Source organism: Dreissena polymorpha, chromosome 8 (assembly GCF_020536995.1).
Source record: "Dreissena polymorpha isolate Duluth1 chromosome 8, UMN_Dpol_1.0, whole genome shotgun sequence".
In the NCBI taxonomy this organism is placed as follows: Eukaryota; Metazoa; Mollusca; class Bivalvia; order Myida; family Dreissenidae; genus Dreissena; species Dreissena polymorpha.
The window spans coordinates 48,613,284-48,634,498 of record NC_068362.1 but is presented as its reverse complement, the minus strand read 5'-3'; the positions used below and the strand labels follow the sequence as shown (position 1 = coordinate 48,634,498).

At 36.3% G+C, this 21,215-nt stretch overlaps 1 protein-coding gene across 1 annotated transcript; it reads right to left on the bottom strand.

Annotated features, from left to right (window-relative positions):
- Positions 1-2,695: 2,695 nt before the first annotated feature.
- On the bottom strand, positions 2,696-21,010 carry LOC127841124 (macrophage mannose receptor 1-like). The gene is made up of 15 exons (XM_052369689.1): positions 20,843-21,010; positions 20,279-20,343; positions 19,336-19,523; positions 18,665-18,777; positions 17,892-18,019; positions 14,221-14,399; positions 13,270-13,400; positions 12,531-12,664; positions 11,933-12,084; positions 11,276-11,391; positions 10,020-10,150; positions 9,385-9,596; positions 7,541-7,650; positions 7,116-7,240; positions 2,696-3,199 (listed from the first exon to the last, which is right to left on the bottom strand). The coding sequence occupies exons 1-15, from the start codon at positions 20,872-20,874 to the stop codon at positions 3,087-3,089; spliced, it is 1,929 nt and encodes a 642-aa protein (XP_052225649.1). The 5' UTR covers positions 20,875-21,010; the 3' UTR covers positions 2,696-3,086.
- Between the last annotated feature and the right edge of the window lie 205 nt (positions 21,011-21,215).

Here is a 21,215-nt window from a genome sequence, read left to right as displayed (position 1 = left end):
TATAATAATAGAATTTATCTCATAGAACCTTCGGGTAGGGTATACATATAATATATATAATAATAGAAAAAAATCATTTGAAAGAGTGAGTTGTGTAACGTCATAGAACTTTCGGGTAGGGTATAAGTTAAACACGTGTCACGTAATCGGATGTACTTTAGTGAAGATAAAACAAGTCTCTGATGTCTAAAATATTTCTTTTATTTTACTCTATTCCCTAACACCAAAATTGTACTATAATAATTTCAAAGTCAAAGTAAATAACATAACGTGAATAATTCCTAAGAGAAAGCGAGGCCCCGTCTGCCTATTTTGAGGATTATTTATACTGATCCTGTTGTGTATTCGCTTAATTCGTGACCCACGCCTGTCAACAAGTAATGGACGTCAATGTGTGTATCTTGACGTATATAGACAGATGATGTATGATCCCTACAGATTTTACACCGCCTGTAATCGCGGGCCCCTATGTAATTTGACAAGCCAATTTGTGTTCACAGGTGTATTCACACCTGGAACACGCATCGGAACGTCAGTCCTCTCGCTTAAGTATTTACCAACCATTTATATGCATTTTACGAGTCACGAATCTTGCTTAATGGATTTACTAATTGCCTATATGCATTTTGCGAGTCACGACCCCCATGTTTTCTGTTAGTTACATCTCGCTGAAATATTTCTATTGACTTTTCATAAAGTAACATATTCATTATAACCCATTACATTACACATCTACATAATCAATTTCAAATTTCATTACACCCTACCCGAAGGTTCTATTTCCTAAATTAGTTTGTTTATACAACAATAACACGACAATAACAACACAATAATGTACAATGAGATAAATTCTATGATTATATATATTATATGTATACCCTACCCGAAAGTTCTATGACGTTACACAACTCACTCTTTCAAATGATTTTTTTCTATTATTATATATATTATATGTATACCCTACCCGAAGGTTCTATGAGATAAATTCTATTATTATATATATTATATGTACAATAGTATAGCAGCAGTACAAACACCTTGTTGTAAACTTAGATATCATCCAACATGTGGCACATCATACAGAACTTTCAACAACACACGTGTATGTACATTTTGTTTCACACATTTGACATTACCAGATATAGCCCTCATTCATGCATCACATCAGTTACCACACATACAGAGATACAAACAAATACTACTGGAACGCAAAAGACGTAAACTTAGTAATAGACATCACCAAGTTTGGTAAACAAAAAAAAAAAACAAAAAAAAATCATTATTTCATAACAGGAAATATTTTTAGAATCTCGTCGGTTCAGAGTTATACAGTATTTTATCTTCGTACAGATCTCATGATTAAATTGTTGACATCATCGTAATTTTTCATATCATGAAATAAGAAAAAATTCATTTGAAAGAGTGAGTTGTGTAACGTAATGTACATATAATATATATAATAATAGAATTTATCTCATAGAACCTTCGGGTAGGGTATACATATAATATATATAATAATAGAAAAAAATCATTTGAAAGAGTGAGTTGTGTAACGTCATAGAACTTTCGGGTAGGGTATACATATAATATATATAATCATAGAATTTATCTCATTGTACATTATTGTGTTGTTATTGTCGTGTTATTGTTGTATAAACAAACTAATTTAGGAAATAGAACCTTCGGGTAGGGTGTAATGAAATTTGAAATTGATTATGTAGATGTGTAATGTAATGGGTTATAATGAATATGTTACTTTATGAAAAGTCAATAGAAATATTTCAGCGAGATGTAACTAACAGAAAACATGGGGGTCGTGACTCGCAAAATGCATATAGGCAATTAGTAAATCCATTAAGCAAGATTCGTGACTCGTAAAATGCATATAAATGGTTGGTAAATACTTAAGCGAGAGGACTGACGTTCCGATGCGTGTTCCAGGTGTGAATACACCTGTGAACACAAATTGGCTTGTCAAATTACATAGGGGCCCGCGATTACAGGCGGTGTAAAATCTGTAGGGATCATACATCATCTGTCTATATACGTCAAGATACACACATTGACGTCCATTACTTGTTGACAGGCGTGGGTCACGAATTAAGCGAATACACAACAGGATCAGTATAAATAATCCTCAAAATAGGCAGACGGGGCCTCGCTTTCTCTTAGGAATTATTCACGTTATGTTATTTACTTTGACTTTGAAATTATTATAGTACAATTTTGGTGTTAGGGAATAGAGTAAAATAAAAGAAATATTTTAGACATCAGAGACTTGTTTTATCTTCACTAAAGTACATCCGATTACGTGACAATATGTTAGATTATAGAGGTCGCCATTGCGTAGTGGATATGGTGTCCGCCTAGCGATCGGGAAAATCAGGTTCGATCCCCACTGGGAGCTTTCCTTCGATCTCCCCGAAAATACTGATTATATATTCAGTAAACGGTTTAGAAAGTGTTTCAATAAGCTGAATGCTTTTTATGCAATCGAGCTTTAATAAATAGGTTAAAAAAGTATTTGTAAATTCTCGTCGGAAACGAGTCCAACATTTGAAATACTGACTCCCTGTAATAACTAATTAACGAGCGTCATCTTCAATCTTTCAATTGTGAATAGGAAATCGAAATGTTGACGTCAGTTTTCCTCTTGTGTCATGGTAAGCTCTGATAACTCTAATTATTTAACAACTATGGGTGAACTTATTTATTACAAAAACAATATATGTGAAAAAGAAACACATTAATTAAAATAGGGACAGTTAAGATACACAGATTATATCGTCTGGTAATTAACATTTATGGTGCATGTATTTAGACTTTTGCAGCATTGTTTACATCTATAAATGAAAATGCACTTCCAAAGTACATGTATATGACTATACTTGTAATATGAGACACAAAAGTACACTAAACATTTTTATTTACACTACACACATCTTAACAATAACGACTCAATAGCTCCAACTGCAAAAAAAAGTAAAGTGTCTCCAACATATGTTGTTCGCGTTTGTACCGTGAATGTTTGAAAAACATCTGTGTGTCACATTCTTTTTATAGGGGCCATATTAATATCATATGCGCTAAAGTAATCGTTGTAGACGAAGAAGTTTCTGAATTAACATTACGAGTCCAACGAAGAGTTTAGCTCCAGTCCAGGACGAATGGAGAACAGACGCCGAGGAACTCACAGTTGCTGTGAAATAAAAGTACATTGTAATTCATATAAGTCGTCAAACCACTCGCCAACGCAAATAAAGATGTGTCTGTAAATGCAAATATGATTTCATTAATATGCAAAATTGCTAAACGCTCGCACGTGGATATCACGTGTTTATTTTTGCTCTCAGAAATCGCGTATATCATCGCACTAGGAAATCACGTGTTTATTCTCGCTCTCAGAAATCATGTGAATATCATCGAACTAGGAAATCACGTGTTCATTCTCGCTCTCGAAATTGCGTTTATCATCGAACAAGGAAATCACTTGTTTATTCTCGCTCTCAGAAATCGCGTATCTCATCGCACTAGGAAACCACGTGTTTATTCTCGCTCTCAGAAATCACGTGTATATCATCAAACTAGGAAATCACATGTTTATTCTAGCTCTCATAAATCACGTGTATATCCTCGCACAAGGAAATCACGTGTTTATTCTCGCTCTCAGGAATCGCGTATATCATCGAACTAGGAAATAAAGTGTTTATTCTCGCTCTCAGAAATCACGAGTACATCATCGAACTAGGAAATCACGTGTTTATTCTCGCTCTCAGAAATCACGTGTATATCATCGAATTAGGAAATCACATGTTTATTCTCGATCTCGAAATCACGTGTATATACTCGCACAAAAAAAGCACGTGTTTATTCTCGCTCTCAGAAATCGCGTATATCATCGAACTAGGAAATCACGTGTTTATTCTCGCTCTCAGAAATCACGTGTATATCATCAAACTAGGAAATCACATGTTTATTCTCGCTCTCAGAAATCACATGTATATCCTCGCACAAGGAAAGCACGTGTTTATTCTCGCTTTCAGAAATCACATGTATATCCTCGCACAAGGAAAGCACGTGTTTATTCTCGCTCTCAGAAATCACATGTATTTTCTCGCACAAGCAAAGCACGTGGCATTCTCGCTCTCAGAAATCACGTGAATATCATCGAACTAGGATTTCACATGTTTATTCTCGCTCTCAGAAATCACGTGTATATCCTCACACAAGGAAAGCACGTGTTTATTCTCGCTCTCAGGAATCGCGTATATCATCGAACTAGGAAATCACGTGTTTATTCTCGCTCTCAGAAATCACATGTTTATCCTCGCACAAGGAAAGCACGTGTTTATTCTCGCTCTCAGAAATCACGTGTATATCCTCGCACAAGGAAAGCCCGTGTTTATTCTCGATCTCAGAAATCACATGTATATCATCGAACAAGGAAAGCACGTGTTTATTCTCGATCTCAGAAATCACATGTATATCATCGAATTAAAAAATCACGTGTTTATTCTCACTCTCAGAAATCACGTGTATATCATCAAACTAGGAAATCACGAGTACATCATCGAACTAGGAAATCACGTGTTCATTCTCGCTCTCGAAAATGCGTTTATCATCGAACTAGGAAATCACTTGTTTATTCTCGCTCTCAGAAATCGCGTATCTCATCGCACTAGGAAACCACGTGTTTATTCTCGCTCTCAGAAATCACGTGTATATCATCAAACTAGGAAATCACATGTTTATTCTAGCTCTCATAAATCACGTGTATATCCTCGCACAAGGAAATCACGTGTTTATTCTCGCTCTCAGGAATCGCGTATATCATCGAACTAGGAAATAAAGTGTTTATTCTCGCTCTCAGAAATCACGAGTACATCATCGAACTAGGAAATCACGTGTTTATTCTCGCTCTCAGAAATCACGTTTATATCATTGAATTAGGAAATCACATGTTTATTCTCGATCTCAGAAATCACGTGTATATCCTCGCACAAGAAAAGCACGTGTTTATTCTCGCTCTCAGAAATCGCGTATATCATCGAACTAGGAAATCACGTGTTTATTCTCGCTCTCAGAAATCACGTGTATATCATCAAACTAGGAAATCACATGTTTATTCTCGCTCTCAGAAATCACATGTATATCGTCGCACAAGGAAAGCACGTGTTTATTCTCGCTTTCAGAAATCACATGTATATCCTCGCACAAGGAAAGCACGTGTTTATTCTCGCTCTCAGAAATCACATGTATTTTCTCGCACAAGCAAAGCACGTGGCATTCTCGCTCTCAGAAATCACGTGAATATCATCGAACTAGGAAATCACATGTTTATTCTCGCTCTCAGAAATCACGTGTTTATCCTCACACAAGGAAAGCACGTGTTTATTCTCGCTCTCAGGAATCGCGTATATCATCGAACTAGGAAATCACGTGTTTATTCTCGCTCTCAGAAATCACATGTTTATCCTCGCACAAGGAAAGCACGTGTTTATTCTCGCTCTCAGAAATCACGTGTATATCCTCGCACAAGGAAAGCACGTGTTTATTCTCGATCTCAGAAATCACATGTATATCATCGAACAAGGAAAGCACGTGTTTATTCTCGATCTCAGAAATCACATGTATATCATCGAATTAGAAAATCACGTGTTTATTCTCACTCTCAGAAATCACGTGTATATCATCAAACTAGGAAATCACGAGTACATCATCGAACTAGGAAATCACGTGTTTATTCTCGCTCTCAGAAATCACATGTATATCATCAAACTAGGAAATCACGAGTACATCATCGAACTAGGAAATCACGTGTTTATTCTCGCTCTCAGAAATCACATGTATATCCTCACACAAGGAAAGCACGTGTTTATTCTCGCTCTCAGAAATCGCGTATATCATCGAACAAGGAAAGCACGTGTTCATTCTCTCTCTCAGAAATCACATATATATCCTCGCACAAGGAAAGCACGTGTTTATTCTCGATCTCAGAAATCACATGTATATCATCGCACTAGGAAATCACGTGTTTATTCTCGTTCTCAAAAATCACGTGTATCATCGAACTAGGAAATCACGTGTTTATTCTCGCTCTAAGAAATCACGAGTACATCATCTAACTAGGAAATCACGTGTTTATTCTCGCTCTAAGAAATAACGAGTATATCATCGAACTAGGAAATCACTAGTTTATTCTCGCTCTCAGAAATCACATGTATATCATCGAACTAGGAAAACACGTGTTTTTATTCTCGATCTCAGAAATCGTGTTTATCATCGAACTAGGAAAACACGTGTTTATTCTCGCTCTCAGAAATCGCGTATATCATCGAACTAGGAAATTACGTGTTTATTCTCGCTCTCAGAAATCGCGTATATCATTGAACTAGGAAATCACGTGTTTATTCTCGATCTCATAAATCACGTGTGTATCTTGGAAATAGGAAATCACATGTTTATTCTCGCTCTCAAAAATCACGTGTATATCATCGCACTAGCAAATCACGTGTTTATTCTCGCTTTAAGAAATCGCGTGTATATCATCGAACAAGGAAATCACGTGTTTTGCTCGCTCTAAGAAATCGCGTGTATATCATCGAACTAGGAAATCACGTGTTTATTCTCGCTCTAAGACATCGCGTGTATATCATCTGACTAGGAAATTTAAACAAAAGGTTGGGAGGAACTGTTCATGGACAACACCGGATCTTTTAAAATAACATTTTGACTTATTTCAGTTTATTTTAAATGTAAAGTTAAGGAAATATAGTTATGTTTGCACATCAAAGTGTTATGTTGAAGCTAACTGAATTTAAATGTAAATCAGCCTAGCTCTGGGAAAACTGAGCTTAGTGCATGTGCGTATAGTGACATCTCAGCTTAGTGCATGTGCGTATAGTGACATCTCAAATTAACCTGTGCAGTCCGCGTTTATATTATTTTTCGTTCAAATTAATTCTCCACTTAACGAAAATCCACTATCGGCATTAAGTGTCGTCCCTGATTAGCCTGTGCAGACTGCACAGGCTGATCTTGGACGATATTTAACGCACATGCATTAAGCCACGTTTTTCAAGAGAGACACTCATATATTGTACAAATGGTCTTACTTGCTGTTCGCTCGCAGATGTAGTAGAACTGTTGCACACAGTTCACGTCGTTATAGAAACCACCGTCGTATATGACGGCACAACTTTCGTTACCGTTCACGTTGTTCGGTTCTTTTGCCCAGTTTCTGAACACAAAATAAAAAATATCTCAACAATACAAATACACAATAACTCCATTGACATCGAATAGCGAATACAAAATGTGCGTTTTGATGAATGAAAAAACAATAAATGCCCAATGATTTGATGAAGGAGTGTAATGTTAAGACAAAAGCTACCGAAGAGACGTTACTCTATTATTCAGACATCGGTATTGCTGATCAATAACCAATTGCCGTTTTGACCGCATTACCAATATTATTAAATTAGTTTTTAAAACGTGATCTATTTCAATTAGAAGTATCATGTACTAAACGTTGCCTCACATAAGCGACATGTCTGGTGGATTGTCGGTTGCAGACGAGTACTGCCAGATGCCTTTCACCGCCAGATCCGACAGATCGGTCCAGTACCCGGGGGCGCCGACTGGTAAAGTCTGGAAATGTTGTTATGTGCTTGTAAAGAAATACGGTGCAGTTACTATAGGAATTGATAATCTGTTCTGGTTAGAATAAGTGGTCACCCGCTATAATAGCCAATCTGCTTTAAATCCCACCAACACACACAAAATCAACGTAAAATGAAGTTAATCCATAAAAATCAGTGGTCATTATAGCAAAGGCAAAACTTTAAACGCTAGATGTGGTATGGAAACATAGATTTAACGAGATACAAAATGATCGTATTTATTTTTGCGTTACAATATAATCCAGGCCAATATCCCGAGACGATATCCGAACATTTACGAGCGAACCACGCGGACCTTATAGAAAGCACAGGCAAGTGCGCTCCTAATTAAAGATAGAAATAAAAGATCCATTATCACAGTTATGTATTACCCCGCATATACTTTCATTTATGCAGGCTCTCTTTACCTTTTTCTTGCCGTATCGATAAGAGCAGGTCGTCCTCGCTTACGCTCCACCAATTAATAACATAATAATTAATCATGACAACTGCGTGTGCTTCCGACGCTGCCAGAAGCCAATCTCGCGTTTGCTCGTAAATATTTGGATATAGACGCGGGAAATGCACATGGAATATATTGTCACACACAAAAATAAAAAAAACGAGATTTTTATATATCCCTAAATCTATGTTACCAAGCCACATCTAGCGTTGAAATGTTGACTATTGCTATAAGGAACACTGATTTTTTTATGCGTTAACTTTATTTTACGAAATATTAGTTGCTTTTGAGTCTTGATGGGCTTTAAAGGGGGCCTTTTCACAGATTTTGGAATGTATTAAAGTATGTCATTAAATGCTTTATATTGATAAATTTAAACATTGGATCTAAACATCTCCAGTAAAAAATCAAGGACAAATAAAAAAATAAATGTAACCCTCAACAAGGCTCAAACCACTGACCCCTGAAGTGAAAAGTCTCCCATTTAGACCACTCGGCCATCCGTGCTTATACAACGAGGGATATATTTTATACTTTATATAAGCAATTCTCGTAGTTTCACAAAATATAACGACAACAACAGAACTCTCCAAATTATTCAATCGTTTCGCGTTGCAACGGTTTATAATTTTCAGGCTTTTAAATCGTCAAAATATACATATTATTGCTATTTTAGAGCATGGTAAATGTCCAGTATTACTGTTTCCTCACAAATATAATAACTAAAACGAAAATCTGCGAATGTGAAAAACATTTTTTTTTAATTTGGTCAATTTACCAAAACGTGAAAAGGCCCCTTTATGCAGCAACTTTGGTACCCCAGCACCCCTCTCCCCAAACCGGCTGCTGCACACATGTTGTACAGTATTTGTATTCTACAAATTTATTTCAAATGTATTTATCGTATTTTTTGTTTACCTCTTTTGAGAATCAAAGCACAAACAAGTTATCGGTTTTATTTTTTGAAGAAAATTTACAAAAATGCCTTTTCAACTAATACTGTAGTGGTTTATTAAAAACGTATACATGTTTTAACATAAAATTAAACGTTTTATAAATGACGGAATACTATGTCAACAGAGTATAAATCAGCTCATTATATCATTAACACCAGACAAATAGTTGGAAATCGTACAAGCCGCTTTGTGAAAATCTATCAATAAACAATACTGTGTACTTGTATTTTAAGATCGTTTATAAATCTTAAACAATGCACGGAGACTCCAAAATAATCGACCACATTTTACGCTCAAATCTTACCTGAAGCTGCGTGTTGACGCAGGCCGCCTCATCGCCGCTGTTGACCGCCAGGCGGTTGGACTGCAAGCTGTTTCCGTCCGGCCCCAGTCCCGCCAGGAGGTCCTGGCAGCGCTGATAGGCCTCAAACCACGTGACTGTAAGACTGTAATTTGCTGGGCTAAGGTAGTAACACGACTGCTGGCACTGGAACCAGCCAGTTACGCAGGGAGTTCCTGCGAAAATGAAAACGATACTCATTGATGTGCAAGCAATAGTTAAATAATGTGTAGATACAAATAAAGCTAAATTGGTCGTAGGCTCAGGTAACACTTAAAAGTACCCCGAGTATTCTTAAGTATACTACGATATAACCCGGGAAAGTACTGTTAAAAGGCATCCGGCTATACTCCGGGGTACTTTTGAGTACATTTTCCGTATAACGGCTACTTTGTAGTAAACTTAAGAGTAGATTGGGTACTTTAAAGTAGTACCTGAGCCAACAACGACACATTAAGTACAAATATGCGACTAAAACAATGATAAACGGTTAATACATTTACATAATTTACAAAATGTACATTCAGACCTAGTGACTATATAAAATAAATCCTTTTAAGTAATTGCCGAGAAATGAAATAATCACTGTACACTTTTACCATAAGGCAGCGGGTATTCGCATATGAAGGCTGCCTTCGCATTGCAGTCAAGGTCATTATACAGACCGTCTCTGTGGATTTCAACACAGTCTTCTTTGCCCGCATTGTTGTTTGGCTCAGAATTCCATTTTCTGTAAATGCCATATAAACAAATAAAACTTTATTGCAACTCAAATTACTACAATAAGGTGTGTGTTTCGAAAGTGATATTCCTGCATGTTTTTGAATGATACAGACAAAGAGTGAAGAAACCACTGAGCGAAACCTATCAACATCAAAAGTTTATAGTAGGATCAAAATATAACCTTATTAACTTAAGAAGCTATGTTTTAGATGGTGCGAAGTAGATCCAAACAATTCACTTGTATGATGTGGCATAATTTTTGTTATTATGCCCTCTTTTAAAAAAGCGATGTTATACTGCTTTGTTCATGTCCGTCGGCCGGTAGTTCGGATGGTCAGTCCGTTAGACCATTTCGTTTATGCAAGATATTGAAACGCTTTGACCTACCACATGCACTTTATCATGGTGGTTACTTGGGATAAAAGTAGAACGCCTATCGATATCAAGGTCAGAGGTCTGGGTCAAAGGGTATTGTTACATGGAACACATGTCCGCACAACATCTAGAGCATGCTTGACATACGCACATCTACATGTAACTAAGTGTGCTGGTTACTTTGAAGCAAAAGATAATTCATTTTGATTTTGTTGTCGACAGATTATCGGTTAAGGCATTATGACATGACATTTATTTCCGCATGATATCTAGAGAACACTTTGGCCTATTCATTCAAACTGGTATGCGGGTTACGCGGAAGAAAGGAAGACGAAAATAATGATGTGTTCAAAAAGTCAGATGTAAAAGTCAAAGGGGCGTTTGACATGACATTTTTTTCTACCTATCACTATCAAAATTGGTATGATCGTTCTACTTGGGAGGAAAGGAAGACGCTAATAGAGTTTTAGGTCAACAGTAGCAATGGCTCTTTAAACAATATTTGTTGCCGCAAGATAGTTAGGTCACAAGTACACGCAATATTAAGAAAATCTCTTAACCATTGCACACAGGTTGCATGAAGGGTCGTGGGTTAGGAGCAGGGACGTGGACGGCTGTGGGGCCATACATATGGTTTAAGATACAATGTCAGAATGGTTGCGATTTAGAAAATAGCAAACACATGTACACATATCTCAAATGTATTTTTCTTATATGGTAACTTCCATACAATAACCATTTATGATTTAAAACGCACACATAAGTGTCCGCTGCCTGCGTGTTGTCCTGCCACACCCAGGAGGAGCCGCCCTGGGGCTTGTTGAGCCCGGTCCAGAACCCGTACGACCCTATGTACTGCCCCTCCAACCAGGCCTGATATAAAAATACGATTGTAATTACATTAAGTGACTCACCGCATTAAATTCAAGATTTAATTTTTATTATGCACATTAGATGCACAAGGCAAATCCCGAGGTGAAAATATTGCCTTACGTCCTTACTTAAAAGAACAGATATGGACTTCATGATACATAAGAAAAATATACACATACTAGAAAGCGAGATTCACAAATCGCGTACAACAATGCATAGGTTGCACAACACAATATTGTTCTCGATATTTCGAATGAAGATAGGGGTACAAATGAACATATCATTCATAACGATTTAACTTCTATAAATGATTTAAATGATTAAAAGTGTCTCAATAACACCTGTGTAATTACAAAAATAAACATTTGACTGCATTGTCATAAAGACGATACCTATATGTATGTCATTCGTTAGCTACTTTCTTATTAACATATTAACATTATTATTATTAACATATTATGATATTATTAATATATGAATTGATTTTTGAAAACATAATATCACATTAGTTGTTGACATGCCCCTTTAATGATCTCCTCACCTTTTCGTTAAAGCTGTCTACTTTCAACAAGTGAGCTCCCGCGCGTGCGCAGCTGTCACGTGCATCTGTCCACGTGACTAAATTGCCTTTCCCGAGCAGGTAACACGAGGTGCCGCCCCGCAACCAAGATCCGCATCCTAGGTCAACGTATCCTGAACATATCAAATAGAGCCTTGTGGAGAAACTGGGCTTATTGCATGTGCGTAACGTGTCGTCCCAGATTAGTCTGTGAAGTCCGCATAGCTAATCAACGACACCACTTTCCGTTTTTATGCATATTTTTGTTGGTTTAAGGAAGTCTTTTTGAACGGACAATCAAATTAAGAAAATTGTATAATTCAATCAAAAGTAATTTGTTGTACTGTTTTACCCAATCATAAGCCCTTAATCCATTTGAATAACATTTGAGTTGCATGATTTTGTGTGTTTTTTTATCAATTATGTCAATGTTTACGTATGTACATTGGTTATAAAACTTATTCAAAGCATATCGTGATTCAATAGTACATGTTTTATATCATTGTTATATATGCGCTGATTTCCTGCTGTGTGCGTTCTACACAAAACCACAGCGCACAAAGCAATTTCTTCAAATCACCTTGGAACGCCGACATTCCGCATATATAATGCGCGCGCTTATCACACGTGACGTCATCAATGCTACCGTCTTGATACATGACGCCACAATCCTGATGCTGCGAGCGGTCAGCACTTGGCGCCAAATCCCAGTTGCTGGAAACCAGAACGAAATAAAACAGACGTAAAATTCTTATTTCCGATCAGGAAAGTCGTTTTGAACAATAAATAATTGTTTATGATATATTTAACTATAATTTGAATTTAATATACTTTACAATATCGTTATGCTATTTAAATCCAGTATCGTAAGAAAGCAAAACTATTTGGATGGGAGAGGTGCGATAAGCATATTTACATGCAGATCAAAACTTTTGTTAAACAAATAGTTTCACTCTTTTTTACCTCATGTTCAGATCTCGCGATCATATTTCTTCAAAATGAATAGGCAATTGGACACACATATGTGACTACATATATTTAAAATTCCCACTACATGGCTTAAAATCTTTCTCCATCAGAAGCAAAATAAAAATTGCTTTTGCAACCAGCATAAAACCAGAACAGCCTGCAAGTAACTCGCAGTCTGTTCAGGTTGTATGCTGTTTGCTACTCATCAGTAACTAAGGGTTGGAAATGAAGCCTTTTAAACTTGAATTTATTAAGAAAGGTATTTTATAATTTAATATAACTTTCTAAGTGGCTTCAAATGCGTCAAAATACGTATTTAAGGGGTAAAGGGTTAAAACACTGCTGGTTACATGAGTGAGCCGTTGGCCAGCGTGCCGTCCACCCAGCGGTATTCTCCCTCTGTCTGTTGGTCATTGAGTCCCGTCCACCAGGGCAGCAGCACGTTCTTGTTGTACGTCGACAGCAGGCTCTGAAGGCTTAACTATACAACAGAAGGATCCGAGCTTTGTCACACTTTGATTATTATTAGAAAAATATGTTAGCCACGCTCGGGGAAAACGGGGTTTAATGCACGTGCATAAAGTTTTGTCTCAGATTAGCCTGGCCAGTCCGCACTTTCTTTTCAAGGACGATTCTTTATAGGTTTAAGGAATGTTTAGTATCATAGAAGACTCTTATAAGCCAATATCCTCCTGTTTGCCTGTACAGACTGTACATGCATTAAACTCCGCTTGACGGGATCGCACCCCACTGGGAGTTACCCATCTCCGATCCCTGGGAGTTCCGATCTCCCCAAAATCCACCAAGTTCTTGTGATAGTCCCAGGAAACGGACTCGAGAGCGTTACGATAAGCCTAAGGCTTTCAATGCAATCGAGCTAAAATAAATAGGTTTTAACTAAACCCCGTTTTCCAATAGCGCGGATTATATTTGTATACGTCTGATGAAAGCCTCTGACATTGAAATGATATACATGTTAATCAATACATATAGATGCAATTGAAAGTGTGCAAAATTTTCATTAAATCTATAGCCTGGTTAGCAAGTAATTTATTATTTTTATACAGAACCGCTTTTAAAACCGAAAGTAGGATTTGTAGACGTATACGTCCATTTCGACAAACGCGATTATTTTTAAGTTTTAAAGATCAAAAAGACGGATTTCTACCATGTAACAACCAGATATATTCTAATTGGCATAGATAAAATATGTTTCTTATTTATACTTAAATTTACTATGCCAAATAAGTTGTGCGGCTTTAAGATGTGTTGCAGGATATTAACTAATACTTAAGACATACCAAGTCATCATAACTTTTCAGCGCCATCAGCTGAGTTGATTTGCTCGGTATTAAGTTGGCGCAGTACGTCTTTGCGTCCGTCCAGTTGAGGTAGAGGGAGCTGTTCAGGAGGGGGCTGATGAAGAAACAGGATGCACTCGCAAACAGCCACGTCTGCTCATTGGTCGGGCACTCATCCCCTTAAATTAATAAATGAGCATACTTTAAAAGGCTCATTCAAGGATAAAGGAGGCGTTAAACGAAAGTGTGTTGCAGCTTTTACGTGATTCCCTCTCTGTCGCGATGCAGTACTGCCGTGTATAAAACGTAGCTCAATGGCGCAAAATAAGAGGATCACCAGTATTGGTAAAATAAAACTGATACACATGCTATCATTTAATTTGCCGAGAAACAAATATGTTATGTCATTAACGAAAAAAAAAGATCAGAATTGTGTATACCGGTAATACGTTAATTGAATAATCGTTCAAAGGCAAACATTTCTTACATATTATCATATACAACTAATGCCAGTTTCCTATAAAATAAACAAAATCAAATCAAACATAATAATATTTCAGTATTTCATTTCGGATGAATTAATTTTTTAACATGATAATATTCGCTCATTAACATGTTATGCTCTGTTTGATACTGGTCTACGGTTAACTTACCGGATAGGGTAAGACCAGACAATACTGCAAACGATGCTACTACGGTTAACTTGCCGGATAGGGTAATAGCTGACAATACTGCAATCGATGCAACTACGATGTACTTTCCGGAGTGAATAAGATCAGATTATTCTAGTTTACATTGCTTGATAGTGTAGGAGCAAACGATGTTGCAATTTATGCTACGACGGTTAACTTGCCGGATAGGGTAAGAGCAGACAATACTGCAATAGATAGATAGATAGATAGATAGATAGATAGATGGATGGATGGATGGATGGATGGATGGATGGATGGATGGATGGATGGATGGATGGATGGATGGATGGATGGATGGATGGATGGATGGATGGATGGATGGATGGATAGATAGATAGATAGATTTATTCGGCATATACATGTCAAATAATAACATAAACAATTTATCACATTTCGCCTACGAACAAGATAAATTTAAAACAAACACATATACTGAGCACTAAAAATATCACAGATCAAATTGAAATCATGAGGTATACATGTGTGTTACATTTATAATACCTTAATACAATTTCTCAGATGCTAAAAACAAAATTAGATTAAAACAAGCACATATATTTAGCATCACAGAATTAAAATTGACTCAATTAGGTAAACATTTGAGATACATTTACATACCTTAATAAAATTTACAATTTTCACAAAGAAGTTTAAACCAAATTCAGCTTAAGACAGTCACATACATTGAACACAAAAAAATCACAGATTAAATTGACTTCATATGGTAAACAATTATAGGTACATTTACATTAGCTGTTTACTTATAGTTTATTTTAGTCGTATATAAGGACATGTACTGCCAGGAAAGCCCTTGAAAGTCTTGCGACTTATTTCCAAAGGGGTCCTTTACATTACTGCTGCATACAGCAGATAAACTAGATAGCAGCTAGCTATAGTCATATTATGTTAAATGGTTATTGAATTAATTTATACTTTAGTTAGCATATCTAAAATTTACAAAATGTATATATGCGTTCAACAATTTGAGCGAGCACATGATTATATAAACTCGTTACTTAACAAAGACATGGGATATCTAAGTACTTAAAAGAAACAACACCGTCTGCCATGCTCAATCCCTAAAGGTACTTGTTAAGAAAATGTTTTTTGACTTCTTTTTTAATTTGAAGTGACTATTTATACATTGAATAGATTCTGGAAGAGCATTCCAGGTTAACACACCATTATAATAAAAAGTTGAAGCTGTCGCTGATTTTATGACAGGAACATAGAAATTACATTTGCTCTTTCGTGTGCAGTAGCTATGAACATCAGATTTCTTAATAAAGTTTTCTTTCATATACACTGGACATTTGTCATAAAAAAATTTATGTACATGATTTAGACTCAGTTGTTTCACTCTATCATTAAGTTTTAATATTCCTAGTTTGTGAAAATCTGAGCAGGTCAGTGTGGTTCTTGGTGGAACATTTAAAATGAATCGCACAACCTTGTTTTGTGTAATTTGTAATTAAGACTTAAGAGTTTTTTCCCCAAGTTATTATACCAGGCCGAACAAGCGTAGTCAAATAAGCATTGAATTAGTGAATTACAGAGGGTTTTCCTAGCGTTAAAATCCAGTACACTGTTGTTTCTATACATGAACTTAAGTCTCGAGTTGACCTTACTGATGATGTCGTTTGCACATTTATTACCTGACAGGGTGTTATCTAGAACATGACCTAAATATTTCACCGATTTTTGAGACTTTATAGTTTGATTATTACATATGACTGAGAAATTTTCGATCTTTTTGATTTTCCGCTTACTTCCAAAAAGTATACGCTACTACGGTTAATTTGCCGGAAAGGATAACATCAGATTAGTCTAGGTTATCTTGCTGGATAGTGTAGGAGCGGACAATGCTGCAATCTATGCTAGAACGGTTAATTTACCAGATAGGGTAAGCGCAGACAATACTGCATTTGATGTTATGACGGTTAATTTGCCGGACATGATATGATCATATAATTCTAGGTTACCTTAATGGATAGTGTAGGAGCAGACAATGCTGCAATCTATGCTACTACGGTTACCTTGCTGTGATAGGGTAGGAGCAGACAATACTGCAATCGATGCTACTACGGTTAATTTGCCGGATAGGATAAGATCAAATTATTATAGGTAACCTTGCTGGATAGTGTAGGAGCAGACAAAGCTGCCATCTATGCTTCTACGGTTAATTTACCGGATAGGGTAAGCGCAGACAAAACTGCAGTTGATGTTACTACGGTAAATTTGCCGGACAAGATATGATCAGATTATGCTAGGTTACCTTAATGGATAGTGTAGGAGCAGACAATGCTGCAATCTATGCTACTACGGTTACCTTGCTGTGATAGGGTAAGAGCAGACAATACTGCAATCTATGCTACTACGGTTACCTTGCTGTGATAGGGTAAGAGCAGACAATACTGCAATCTATGCTACTACGGTTACCTTGCTGGATAAGGTAGAAGCAGACAATACTGCAATCTATGCTACTACGGTTACATTGCGGGATAGGGTAGGAGCAGACAATGCTGCAATCTATGCCACTACGGTTACCTTGCTGGATAGGGTAAGAGCAGACAATGCTGCAATCTATGCAACTACGGTTACATTGCGGGATAGGATAGGAGCAGACAATGCTGCAATCTATGCTACTACGGTTACCTTGCTGGATAGGGTAGGAGCAGATGATGCATCAATCTTTGCTACTACGGTTACCTTGCTGGATAGGGTATGAGCAGATAATGCGTCAATCTTTGCTACTACGGTTACCTTGCTGGATAGGGTATGAGCAGATAATGCGTCAATCTTTGCTACTACGGTTACCTGGCTGGATAGGGTAGGAGCAGACGATGCTGCAATCTTTGCTACTACGGTTACCTGAATGTATAGCGTAGGAGCAGACAATGCTGCAATCTTTGCTACTACGGTTACCTAACTGTATAGGGTAGGAGCAGGCAATGCTGCAATCTTTGCTACTACGGTTACCTGGCTGGATAGGGTAGGAGCAGATGAAGCCCAGCTTTGACCTGCAGTACTCGTCACTGAACTTGCCGAACTCGTTAATGGCATCACAGTCCTGGTTGTCATAGTCGTCCGGTTCGTTTCGCCAATCTCTGTCCAAGGATAGTGTAAAATATTTAATATGAAAAGAGACAAGTCAATCATAAAAAGAATTATTTTTTGTCTAAGAAGCCAACTAAGAATGGAAGAATTGAATACTCATTTACTCTTGTGCAAAATGTTTAGAATCGTACTACTCACATTCAATTTATATGAAACTCGTTTTTTAACTTTCATTTCATTCCAATTATAAAATGTATTATTTCTAATAAAATAACCTATATCCATGCTAATAGTATACTATTATTGTTATCCATGGCATAAGTTGGTATTTACACAATCATTTATACAAAGACATTGAATGTATTCAAAAAGATTCTTAACAGACTTATTAAAGCACGATAACAATTTTGCATGTCCGAACTAAAAATAGCATAAATTATTTTTTTTAATCATTCGCGTTCATATAAAACAAGATAGCATTTTAAACACATACATACATAATTGATAGAACGGGGCGATTGTAAAAAAACTACTGATTTAATATTTAAACTAATACTTACACTTTTAAAATTAACAACATTTCTTGAGAAACTACATTTTTCACCAAGCAATTATTTATATACATTAGGGAGACGGATGTTATAAACTGTATTTGATGATGCGTTACATAAATCGACCCATAAAATTCCACTCACATTAGAGTTTTATCACCACCATATTGGACCCAGTCGAAGGTCGACCCCATGTACTTGAGGCCTATCCACCAGCCATCAGTAGAGTATTCCTCAGTCTGTGTGTTCAGCCAGTTCTGCGGGATTCAAATAAGACATTAAGCCTCGTTCTGGAAATACTTAGATTACTGCTTGTACGTAAAGAGACATTCGATCCTGATAAGCCTGTGTGGTCTGCACATGCCTATCAGGGACGACAATCTCCGGCCTATCAGGGACGACAATCTCCGGTTTTATGGAATTGTAGGTTTGACGGATTTATCTCTTAAACGAAAATACAGTTTAGACGGAAAGTGTCGTCCCTGATTAGCCTGTGCGAACTGCGCTTGCTAATCTGGTACTTAACGCTTATTAATTAAAAACAGTTTTGTCAGATCAATGCTCAATGATATGGCGAATTTTAATAAGTTACACCATAAGTTGAAGAACCATTTTACTTCTTGATTTAGATAGAATGAAATCCTACAAACATTTTAAAAATGAGAAAAACATTGCAACCAATACACCACTGTGAAGACTTGCGCATCCATGAAAATGAAAATATTCGATGTAGATGATTAAATATAGCTTCGTAAATTAGAACAAATAAGAAACCGACAAAAGAAAATCCGATTACGGCCCCGGTTCTAACTCACCAGCTGGTCCCTGTTTCCGATCACCGTGAGATCGGCGTTCCTAAGGGAGCACTCCGTCCTCGCCTGGTCCCATGTCAGGAGCTGATCCGTGTTGAAGTAGTAGCAGCTGTTGACTGCCTGCATGAAGCCGTCCGGGCAACTGATGTTGATCGAGTAGATACTGCCTCTCCCTTCACATTGCGACAGAACTGGAAAAAAGTGTATGAAATTACATGAAAGGACAAATATAACATTTAATCAACGGCATTTTTTGAATAAGTTTTTTTAACAATCTTATAGCTTTAAAACACATACGCAGTAAAAACTATGTATAACTGCATTTTGACCGTTTCAAGATTTAATCAAATTTCCTGTAGATTCTGCATCAAAGTCATCAAAGATTGCTTAGAATTAACATCGAAAGTAAAACATCAGAATATCAGATGAATAAATTTCGACCTGGAACCAAAATGGATTCCTGTTCAGGTCACGTGTTTACTGACATGTAGATTATGGTCAACGGGTTTCGGAAAGAAAATAATTTTTTCACATACAAGTGTCAATATGTTAAAGAAAGCGTTTACATAATAATGAACATCATCTCACTGTGTAACATTATTCGTATTCTTTGATATGCATATTGTTTTATCCCTAGAAAAACCAATGTTAACCTTATAGAGGAAAGTGTTTATGCTAACACAGGTTTTAATTCAATACCACGTACTTAATCATATTTAGAAACGAATTTTACACTTTGATATAATAACTTATTCCGTAAAAATAGTAAAACATTTCTAAGAATGAAATACATTACTATTTCTCTGACTTACTTCCGTCTTAGCATGTTATGACATTTGTTTGCAACACTTCTGTCCATGTTTACAAAAACAGGGACACACATGTGTTAATAAGGCAGCATTTGTACTATACATCAACACGCGTTCATATCCAATAAACAGCTTACATAATGTCATAAATGCCAAACAAAGTCCAAGAATAGCTACAGAAGACCTGATGACTGCAAGATTCCTGAAAAGTAAACAAAATAATGGTGTGTAACACAAATAAGCTTTATTGTACAACGAAGTCTAATGGAACGTTGTTGATATGTTTAATGTACATGTATTTTCATAATTCTGAGTATACAACGTAAATTGTGATCTTCGTTTATATTTTGAATTTCGAATTATGCATTTGGAATAATGAAACGTGACATAAATGATTTCATTCCGGTCATAAACTTTTTCATTTCCACAGCGTGGGAATTGTCGTTTCAGTACAATTTTGTTATAAAATTAACAACAATACATGGATATGGTCTGTGCACGAGTTATATTCATTGATATAAAATATGGTTTTGGCAATGTATTCTGTACGTAAGAATAATAAATGATTTGTTTTCTAAAGATCATAAACACAATTAAACCCGATCATGTTTAGTCCAAGCCTAATACAAAGACATTTAATGTAAGCGTTAATTTTACAAAGTATTAATTAAAAATGTAACAAATATTAAAAGTTTGCTTACATTTTCTCTTTTTTCATTAAGTCCGGGTACATAAAAACTCATTGAAAACAAAATTAAGATAATGAATAGACATAATTGTATGTGATATTCTCTAACGGACCATGTGTAACCTTATATGTTCAATCATGTCAAATGAATCAAAAAGCGTGTGTATCACGCGATTGCACAGTCAGATAGTAATAATCAGGTAGGTTTATCAGTCGCTATCTCATACAACGTATTTATCGCATTTTACAAATAAGGTGAAACTAGTACATATTGTAAGGATATGTCCATATGTATAAAGACAATCGACACAACGATTTTTAACTCGAAGGAAGGTAATGACATGTTTCACGAACGTAAAATAATCCGGCGTTATTTTTTTTGCAAC

Coding starts and splice junctions, on each gene's coding strand:
- LOC127841124 (XM_052369689.1), bottom strand. CDS start 20,874: ATGTACCCGGACTTAATGAAAAAAGAGAAAAT. Junction 18,020..18,664: donor GGTGGTGATAAAACTCTAAT/GTGAGTGGAATT, acceptor ATCCTTGGACAG/AGATTGGCGAAACGAACCGG. Junction 13,401..14,220: donor TGAAAAGTTATGATGACTTG/GTATGTCTTAAG, acceptor TCTGTTGTATAG/TTAAGCCTTCAGAGCCTGCT.